The following is a 10,709-nucleotide window of genomic DNA, read 5'->3' on the forward strand; positions in this document are numbered from 1 at the left end:
TTCTTACTTCTGGAATGCACAAGTTATGCTGAAAAATGTTCCAGAAACTTCTCATCAAAGGACAGCAGCTTCTGGTTCTCTTCCATAGCACCATCTCTTGCATGCTTGAGCAAAAAAAGGCAGAGGAATTTAAATTCCAGTTCCTTTCAGAAGAAACAGAAATATTGTCCTTGGCAAAGAGGAACATGGTGCCATGTCAAGACAGTTCATGTGAGGAGTAAACCAAAACCTAAAACTCTTAATGGACTTGGTATCGATACACTGCTAGACAATTCCAGGCTCTGCCTTTGTTCTAAGGTCTCTCGTTTCCAGTTGTTCTTAATGAGCCTGAGGTCTTGGGCTGAAGCCATCTTCCAAAATGGTCATTGTTTTTCACTTTTTCCAAGACGAATGAAGCCAAATCTGTTCTTAGCTTCTCTTTAAAAGGCAGATGTATCATGCTATCACGAATGGAGAGAAAATGTAGTTCCTCTAAGAACAGGAGGAGATAGGTATTCTCAGAATAACCACATTTGGGTTGTTTTAGCTCAAGTCCACAATGCAGACCAGATGTACCCTTTTAAAAAGGCAGTTCATTTTACTCTGTTCTAATATTGCCTTAGGGAAAAAAAAAAGAAAGGACTACCACTCTAACATACACTGATCAGTGATCTCAGGTAAATCTTGCCTCTAGGGAGATAAAGATAATATACCTGAAGTTTCTTCTCTTTCTATCAGAGGCTCAGAGGTACAGAATACATATGCCTCTGCCACTCAATTCTTAACTGAGCTTTACAACAATGTGCATTTATGGTGAGATGCTGAAATTTGTTGTAGAATATGTGGGGCCCTCCTTTTTCACAATATTGGCTACAGTATGCTCTCAAAACTGCAGAAAGATTCACCCAAACTTGTCTATTAATGCTTAAATTTGAGTAAATTTAAATCCTTTGGAAAGCTTGAAGTTTTTCTTTTGATTGATGTTAAGACCCTTTAAAAATATTCAGTCTGAAAATTAATTTTGAAGTTGTATTTTTATATTATACATATATTTTATACATATATGTGCAGCAGTAAGAAAACTCATAGCTTTACTTCTGTTAGATTCCTTGCTTATTCTACTGGTACCAGCAGTTGTGTAAATCTTGAAGTTACAGACTGAGTGAACTAATAAACTAATTTTCCTCAAACTTACTGCACATTCAGATTATTTGTTTCAATATTAATGATTTTTGGATAATTTCTTTGGCAGTGGAAGAATTCTTCCAGTGACATGACTTTGTTATGTGATTCCATAGAAAACTGTGTAAATTCTTCTAATTCCACAAGAAAAAGTCATAGCCACGGTCAGAATATAGAGAAGAAATACTAACAGCAAACTGCAGCAAGTTTTCTGATATTTCCTGGAATGAAAGACTAGGAATAGTGCATGTGCTACATCAGAGCATGGTGTGTCTTTGGAAGACATGCAAACATTTTAAGCTCATCTCTGGCTACTTTAGGAAGGTGAAGCTACTTGTTTTCCCTGCTCTCTCTCTCAACATGAGAAATTGTCTGTGTACATGAGTGTTTTGAGCTTGCCAATGACTTCAAAAGCACAATGTTATCTGAATTACTGCTTCTAGGTATGAAATGTTAAAATGAATGCCTGCTGTTCCTTTGTCCGGATCAATGTGTGCAGCTGTAATCATATGTACTTTAAATGTAGATAACCGTGTTGGCAATTGCTACCTGAAGTATGGACCACGAGGGGATGGGAGCCTATCCTGCAACACTGAAATTGGGGTTGGAGTTAGTCGTTCCTCATGCTGCTGCTCTCTAGGAAAGGCTTGGGGAAACCCCTGTGAGACGTGTCCCCCTGTAAACAGCAGTAAGTACTTTCAAAACTCTTGCCCGATGATACTTAGCAATTTTATAGAGCTTTGAAGTTCTCTGAAGGAGTAATGCAACAGAAACATCAAGCATATTGTTCTTAACAGTCTCATAATAGTATGAATTCCAATTTTAATACATATCTTTATTGATAGTATACTGGCATTTCATATTAAAGAACTAGTCAAAATACAAAATACGTGTCTTTATAAAAGCACAGCATGGAGAAAACGACATTGTGCCTGCCTTAAGAGTATCTGAGGTTATGGTAATGTTTTAAGCAGAACTCTTAATCTTACCTCTATTTTCTACTAATCCAATGCGCTTACTTTATTTACTGTGAATAGGTCAAGAAGAGTAGAAAACCTCTGAGCGTGGGGAAGACGACTCATTAAAAACACAAATTAAATGTTATGTTTCTCTGTTAGCATTTTATTCTTCATATGATTGACGTGCTCTCTCTTGTTATACATTACTTCAGCAGAATATAATACTCTCTGTCCAGGGGGAGAAGGATTCAGACCAAATCCCATCACTATTATTTTAGAAGGTGAGTTTATCATAAATGACTGTGATAGCTGGTAATAAAAAATTTGTCATCTTCGGAGATATGTATGCAAGAACTATATTTTGCAGAAATCATTACATTTAGTTCAAAGCAAAACCCTTGCTAATATGAATTGGACAACAACATGATGAAAAGTCATACTGTAAAAGAACATTGAAGAAGTCCAACAATATTTCAGTAGGAAAATAAGCTGATACATACCTTTTGTGTGCCTCCTTACTTGAATTGGCTTTTGAAATTGGCCCTTGAAGGATAACTCATTTATGAAAATGACAGCTTATCAGTGGAAGGTGTAAGTTTCAGGAGATATTCATTGGACAAAGAAGCTCCAGTTCCAATGAGTGTGCACAAATGAGGAATTAGGTGCCAAATTCCTGTAAACAGTAATGGAAGTCGAAGTCCGTGGACTCATCCAGCTGAAATGCACTCCTGAAGAGCTATTTAAGTGGAAGAGAATGTGCATCTCAACCATGCTTTCATGAAGTGCAATTTAGAAGGAAAAAAATAAAAAATCACTGTGACAGTTAAAAGCTACTAGTTGGTAGAATATCAGGGGAATGCTTAAAATCTCTTGTTTCTTTCCATTCTAGAGTGATAATATGGTGGGGTTTTTTCTCTGTTTTCAGACATTGATGAATGTCAGGAACTGCCAGGTCTCTGCCAAGGTGGAAATTGCATCAATACTTTTGGCAGCTTCCAATGTGAATGTCCAAAAGGCTACTACCTCAGTGAAGAAACAAGAATCTGTGAAGGTTGAGTCCCTTGGAACCTCCTTCTCTATCATAGTGCAGATATTATGAAAAATGCTGTCATTTTTAGGCTTAAATCCATAAGTGGATATGGTACACACATCCTTACCTAAAATCTTCTCTAAAATTATTATCTTTGGCACCAGTAATATGATTAATATAAAACTTGAAGTGCAATACTTGAATATACTAATGTTTATTTCTGCATGATAGATCTCAGCTATGTGTGTTCTGTAAACTAAGGTGGTTTATTCATGATTTTTGGCTTCTTACTTCAACACCTTGTATCTCCTGCTAGTTTCACTAGGCTCCCTCTATTTTAAGTGAGAAAAGATGTCCTCTTAGCAGTATTTCAAGAGTAGCAGTTTAATTTACACAAAGTGAAGTAGTTAACATTGGTCTTCCTGTTGTGTTTGAGATTTGTCATAAGTGTTAGAACCAAAAATTGTAAATAGACCCAAAAATATAAAGAATCTTTCATGGTTTCTCCTTGTTTGGAGTGTTGTAAGTCAGCTTCCCCTTCTTCATTCACTTTGTGAGAAAAAGAAAAAAAATTGTCTTCTTTCAAAACAGAGCCTGTGAATCCTGAGGCTTTGCTAAGCTCAGGTGAACAAAACTGACCAAAGTGAGTTTTAAATTAAAATTGTATGGGCAAAAAAGGCTTACACCCCAAATGCCTTACATAAGAAAATCCAAGGTTAGACCAGCAAGACTATGTGATTATTTGGCTTGCCTATTTCTAAATAAAGTACTTAAAAAGTAATTTCTTAGTGGAGTAGTGAACACATTAACAAAGCTGAAAAGTGACAGTAACATTCCTGTGAGAAGAGAATGTGAATGTCTTTTGTGGAGCTGATGGGGCACAAGGTGCTCCAGTTTCAGTGGTAAATTCAACACCTTTGAATTTATTTAGGATGTTCTTTTCTACTTCAGTGGCTGGACTTAATAGTGGTTAACAGTATTACAATATCTGTTACAATAGCTGCTTAACCCAAATCTGAGCTGTACTTGCCAAGCGAGCCTCCAAATGAAACATTTTTGTTATCTTAGCATGGTTTGTTATGGTCATATTTCTCAGAAACATTTGCTAGGACTTGGTCCTCTTTTCCCTTGTTAATTATAGCGTTTTTACTTGATCTCTAGATATTGACGAGTGTGTTGCACATCCTGGTGTCTGTGGTCCTGGCACCTGCTACAATACCTTGGGGAACTACACCTGCATTTGCCCACCTGAATATATGCAGGTGAACGGAGGACATAACTGCATGGGTATGCAAAATGTCATCTTTACTAGAACTGTCTGAATATCAGACTGTTTCAGGGCCAGACTCTCTGCTTAAAATTTCCTTTCAGATGAGTCCAGTTCTAAAGCCTTGTATTGCTTTTCCTACCTTTAACTTCCAGACAGTTATGTCATGTAGCCAGGAAGGGATCCCAATGACTGACATGCAGTGTGCAAGTGCTCTTATTTCTTAACAGAACTAAGAAATCTTTTTTTATTTTCACTGGTCATTTCCAAATAGTAGGGTTTACTTTGTGTCTTTGAATGAAAACTGAATATATGTCGAATTTCAGGTAAGTCTAAAACAAAGACTGTAGATTACTTCAATCCTTATATTATTTTTCAATGCATCCATGCATATGCTTGGATTGCGTTCAGAAGCCAGAGTTAATGAACCACTGTCTAGGTTGGTAAGGGGTTGATATTTACTTGAGTTAGTTTGTTGGTTACTTTGTAAGTGATTCCTTTCTCACATTTAGACATGAGGAAAAGCTTTTGCTACAGAAGCTATAATGGCACATCCTGTGAGAATGAGCTGCCCTTCAATGTGACCAAACGGATGTGTTGCTGCACATACAATGTTGGGAAAGCCTGGAACAAACCTTGTGAACCATGTCCAACTCCAGGAACAGGTAAAGCCTACTGTAATCATCCCATTTTGCTACTTTCTTTGCTCATCTGCTCGTTTGACCTATTAGCTAAAGTTAACATTTCAGCCCCAAAAAACCTTGGCTGTACTCCCAAAGCAGAGTGACAATACTCTGCCATCCTGTCACTGGCTGGATTAAGTCTTGGTGTGCTAAGTAAGAATAAGTATTTCTTCCACACTTGAAAGTGGAAGAAGTATCACTCCATATTGAGTGGAAAGATACAGCTTGAATAGTTTGAAGGCACCAGTAATTCCCCCGGATGAAAAAAAAATTCAGGAAGAACATGCGTATTTTCCATTTCAGCTGCCCCTGAAGGCAAGGGCAAGGGAGCAAACTAGTGTCAGGTGCGCTGAGAAGATAAAAAGGCTTGGAAAGTACAGACTGACCGTCCCACCATCAGCCAGAGTATGTCAGCCCTGTAGCTAAAAGGGTATTTGTTAGGTATTAGTAGGTAGATCTAATTGTGTAGATTTTTTTCTTTTTTTTTTTTTTTTGGTGATGGAGCTCTATAAAATGGATGCTGTGGTTGTTTTACTCTTTCTTTCTAACAAATACCAAGGCTTTCAGAGGGCTTGTATGGACACAGAATTACTTTCAGTTATTTAGATTTAAGTCAAAGATTTGTGTTAGGTAAGACCCACTAGGGTGGCACAGTAGGCATAAGCAAATTTTCTGAATGTGTGATTACAGAACTCCCATCTCTAAAGCTGTCACTTTGAGGTTTCTGGGAAAGCAGTCATCAGGCAATAATACTGAGGTCGAAGATACAGGCTGACAAGAGATACCTGCTGCCTGGTCTGTCTTCCAGGATAATTAATTCAGGATAATTAATTTAGTTACTGCATAGTTGGGGATATATTTATCCTGGTAGTCACAGTTTCACAGATTCACAGATTGGTAGGGGTTGGAAGGGACCTCTAGAGATCATCTAGTCCAACTCACCTGCTAGAGCAGGATCACCTACAGCATGTTGCTCAGGATTGCATCCAGGCAGGTTTTCAATATGTCCAGAGAAGGAGACTCCACAGCCTCTCTGGGCACCTGTTCCAGTGCTCTGGAACTCTGAGAGTAAAGTTTTTTCTTATGTTCAGATGGAACTTCCTGAGTTCCAGTTTGTGCCCATTGCTCCTTGTCCTGTCTCTGGGCATTGCTGAGAAGATTCTAGCCCCTTCCTCTGGACATCCACCCTTTAGATATATATAAGTGTTTATATGATCCCCCCCTCAGTCTTCTTCAGGCTAAACAGACCCATGTCTCTTAGCCTCTTCTCATAAGAGAGATGCTCCAGTCCCCTAATGATCTTTGTAGCTTTCCGCTGGACCCTCTCCAGTAGTTCCCTGTCTTTCTTGAACTGGGGAGCCCAGAACTGGACACAATATTCCAGATGTGGCCTCACCAGGGCAGAGTAGAGAGGGAGGATAACCTTCCTCGACCTGCTGGCCCCGCTGTTCTTAATGCACCCCAGGATACCATTGGCCTTCTTGGCCACAAGGGCACACTGCTGTCTCATGGAGAGCTTGTTGTCCACCAGAACTCCCAGGTCCTTCTCCACAGTGCTGCTTCCCAGCAGGTCAACCCCTAACCAGGACTGGTACCTGGAGTTGTTCTTCCCTAGGTGCAGGACCCTACACTTGCCTTTATTGAATTTCATATGGTTCCTCTTTGCCCAATTCTCTAGTCTGTCAAGATCTCACTGAATGGCAGTGCAGCCTTCCGGTGTGTCGGCCACTCCTCTCAGTTCAGTATCATCAGCAAATTTGCTGAGGGTACACTCTGTCCTCTCGTCCAGGTCATTGATGAATATGTTGAATAAGACTGGACCCAGTACTGACCCTTAGGGCACACCACTAGATACAGGCCTCCAACTAGACTCTGTGCTGCTTATCACAATGCCCTGGGCTCTGCCATTCAACCAGTTCTCTACCCACCGTACTTTCCACTCATCCAACCCACACTTCCTAAGCTTGCTAAGGAGGATGTTATGAGAGACGGTGTCAAAAGCCTTGCTGAAGTCAAGATATACAACATCCACTGCTCTCCATCCACCCAGCTGGTCATGACATCATAGAAGGCTATCAGATTGGTCAGGCGTGATTTCCCCCTGGTGAATCCTTGTTGGCCACTGCTGATAACCTTCTTCTCCTCCACACGCTTATTGATAACCCCCAGAATAAGTTGTACCATCACCTTTCCAGGGATGGAGGTGAGGCTGACAGGCCTGTAGTTTGCTGGGTCCTCCTTCTTGATCGTTTTGAAGACCAGAGTGACATTGGCATTCCTACAGTCCTCAGGCACCTCTGCTGTTTTCCATGATCTTTCAAAGTCCTAATCTGTAAGAACAAAAAGTTTGGTTTTCATTGCTGAGTGTATTGCCTTTCCAGATTTTTCACTTGTGTCTCACATCTGAGTGTGATCCTCTTGGTTGCTTTTACATTTTCTCTATTGAAGGTGATGAACTTCTAAAATCTCAATAAGCAGGGCATTGTAAAGGGAAGTACCTTTCTGTAAAGGGACATGAAAATAATAAGGCACAGTTCTTTTTCAATTCATCTTTATGGAGTACCTTGCCTGGAACAAAAACAGCTTCTCTCTTTTCTTTCTTAAGTGGGAGGAGGGAGAATGAAGGAGTGTTCCTAGCAGTCAGGAATGGGAGATGGAAATAAGCTTGAGAGAGGAAATACATGTTTGCTATCACAGAGAGCTCATAAAATTCTTTCCCATAGTCATTTATCTCAGTGTCATAAAATTGTCATCATGATGACAACATGATGAGAAAAGTACAACAAAGTACCAGCAGTGATTCATGCAATTAGTATCCTTGGATGGAAGAAAGAATTCTTCTTTTAAATTAGTAAGACTGAAGTTCTCAAAAACTTCTACAACTTTTAAAGATTTGTTAAGACAACAGCACTTAGTCTGCAAGCAGTTACGGGGTTAAAATATTTCCTGAAATATTTCAATATTGCCATGTTAGCTCTTTTAAATGACTTCACTGTATTTGCAGACATGGTTGAACCTTTTTCACTGTGGAAAGAGATTGCGTGAGGGATCAAACACAAATTCCAAGTGTAAATCATTGAATAGCTGTACTTATGTGGTATAATCATTTGTTCTGAAATCTGAGTGGGGGCTACACATCACAGACAGGGGTTATAATACACTGACCTTAACCAGTTTGCTAGACTGAGCCCAGTAGCTCATTAGGAGCATTATTCTGCTCTGATGAGAATTATATTGTTCCTCTAAATAAACTTTACATGCCAATGCATTTGCATTTTTTTCCTTGGTGAACAGAGCTCTTTCTTCCTTTTCGTATATTTATGCTTAACAATCAATCTCTGATGACTTTAGTTAGTAAAGACTGTATTGCTTGGTTTTACATATTATACAGATCGTAACCATTACCATGCAGACTTTAATCAGAAATAATCATTCTTGTTTGTTTGTTTTTTCACCCAAGGAAATGTAAAAAGCCGCTTCACAGCTATGAGGTAACAATGTGTTTACAGGACTCTTTTATGGTTTGATCATTTCAGGAGTGCTTGACCTCAGAGAGGTTTTTTTCCTGTTTACGTGTGTGGTGGGTTGACCCTGGCTGAGGGCCAGGTGCCCACCAGAGCCGCTCTATCACTCCCCTCTTTCATTAGACAGGGGAGAAAAGGTACAATGAAAAAAAAACTTACGGGTCGAGATAAGGACAGGGAGAGATCATTCTCTAATTATCATCACGAGCAAAACAGACCAAACTTAGAGAGGGAATTCATCTAATTTATTACTAAGCTAAACAGAGTAGAGGAATGAGAAATAAAACCAAATCTTAAAAACACCTCTCCCCACCCCTCCCATCTTCCCGGGCTCAACTTCACTCCCAGCTTCAACCTCCTCCCCCCCCAGCAGCACAGGGGGACGGGGAGTGGGGGTTACGGTCAGTTCATCACACGGTGTTTCTGCCGCTTCTTCATCCTCAGGGGGAGGACTCCTCTCATCGTTCCCCTGCTCCACCGTGGGGTCCCTCTCCCGGGAGACAGTCCTTCACGACCTTCTCCAACGTGAGTCTCCTCCACGGGGTGCAGACCTTCAGGAGCAAACTGCTCCAGCGTGGGTCCCCCATGGGGTCACAAGTCCTGTCAGCAAACCTGCTCTGGCGTGGGCTCCTCTCTCCACAGGTCCACAGGTCCTGCCAGGAACTTGCTCCAGCGTGGGCTTGCCACGGGGTCACAGCCTCCTTCAGGTGCCTCCACCTGCTCCGGTGTGGGGTCCTCCACGGGCTGCCGGTGGTATCTCTGCACCCCCTCATCCTCCCTCCATGGGCTGCAGGGGGACAGCCTGCTTCACCATGGTCTTCACCACGGGCTGCAGGGGAATCTTGCTCCGGCACCTGGAGCACCTCCTCCCCCTCTTTCTTCACTGACCTTGGTGTCTGCAGATGTTCTTACATCTTCTCACTCCTCTCTCCGGGTGCAAAAGCGCTCTCTATAACTGTTTTTTCTCTTTCTTAAATATGTTATCATCACAGACATGCTCATTGGCTTGGCCTTGGCCAGCGGTGGGTCCATTTTGGAGCCGGCTGGCATTGGCTCTCTCAGACACAGGAAAAGCTTCTAGCAGCTTCTCACAGAAGCCACCCCTGTAGCCCCCCTGCTACCAAAACCTTGCCACGCAAAACCAACACAACGTGGTAGAACTTTTTGTCCTAAAAAATAATATAGTGAATAGTATATGGGTTTTTGAAATATTTTTTAAGTCATTGGTGCAAAGTGAATCTTTCAGAAAGTAAATTTCTGGCATGTTTGTGTATGGATAATTTGGCACTGTGTATAAATGCATTATCATGCAGTTCTTACCTAATTATACGCTCTTTTTCTACACAGTGCAAACTGAAAAAAATATGGGAAAACTCTATTAAACAGAATGCATGGAACATCTAGGTAGCATAACACAGAACCAAAGAAGGCTTACAACCCTCAGAATCTCTTCTTCATCCTCCCAGACCTGATGTGTTAGGCGTTATCACAGGAGTAGGTTATCATCAGCCATGGAGACAGGGTAGTGAACGCAAGGCCCTCTTTTTATTTAGTATGTGTGTTTCAGAGGTTTACTGACAGCAATAAATGGTATAAAGCTCCTTGCAGAAAAGACTGTCTTCTAACCCTCAAATGTTATACTTTTTACTATAAAAGAGCAGAAAATTGCTGGATGGTAGAACATTACAACAGGGACCTCTATGGCCCAGTATCCTATACTGCAAGAATAACCTCAATAGGCATTAAACAGTCATTAAACAATAGAACAGATGAAAGAAAATGCTGAAGTTCAGGTATACTGGATCCTACTTAACTTGTACAGGAAGTAACACAAAAAGTTACAATGTGAGAAAAATATTTTGCCAAATCTCATTCTAAGCAATGATCAACTACATTTGCTGAAATTTTCATAAATAAGAATTTTTGGTGTAATGGAGACAAGAATTATTCAAGTTATAACCCCAGTGGTTAAACTTTACAAATTACAAGCTACTGAAGAGGTGACATTAAAATGTACACGATCAAGAAACTCAAACCTCTGCCACTAGAGAAATAAACTATCACCATTCTAAAGATTGTTACTCA

The 10,709-nt window shown here is 40.5% G+C and overlaps 1 protein-coding gene and 1 long non-coding RNA gene across 2 annotated transcripts in view; one reads left to right on the plus strand and one right to left on the minus strand.

Moving 5' to 3' along the window:
* The window catches only part of FBN2 (fibrillin 2), a 200,739-nt gene that overhangs the window by 152,586 nt on the left and 37,444 nt on the right, over nucleotides 1-10,709 (plus strand). Inside the window, 5 exon segments of the mRNA XM_075740354.1 lie at nucleotides 1,688-1,849; nucleotides 2,333-2,401; nucleotides 3,046-3,171; nucleotides 4,312-4,437; nucleotides 4,930-5,082. Of these exon segments, the coding sequence (XP_075596469.1) occupies nucleotides 1,688-1,849; nucleotides 2,333-2,401; nucleotides 3,046-3,171; nucleotides 4,312-4,437; nucleotides 4,930-5,082 (636 nt within the window).
* Nucleotides 1-10,709, minus strand: part of LOC142599486 (uncharacterized) — a 177,427-nt gene that overhangs the window by 139,622 nt on the left and 27,096 nt on the right. The window lies entirely within an intron of this gene.

Source organism: Balearica regulorum, chromosome Z (genome assembly GCF_011004875.1).
Source record: "Balearica regulorum gibbericeps isolate bBalReg1 chromosome Z, bBalReg1.pri, whole genome shotgun sequence".
NCBI lineage: Eukaryota > Metazoa > Chordata > Aves > Gruiformes > Gruidae > Balearica > Balearica regulorum.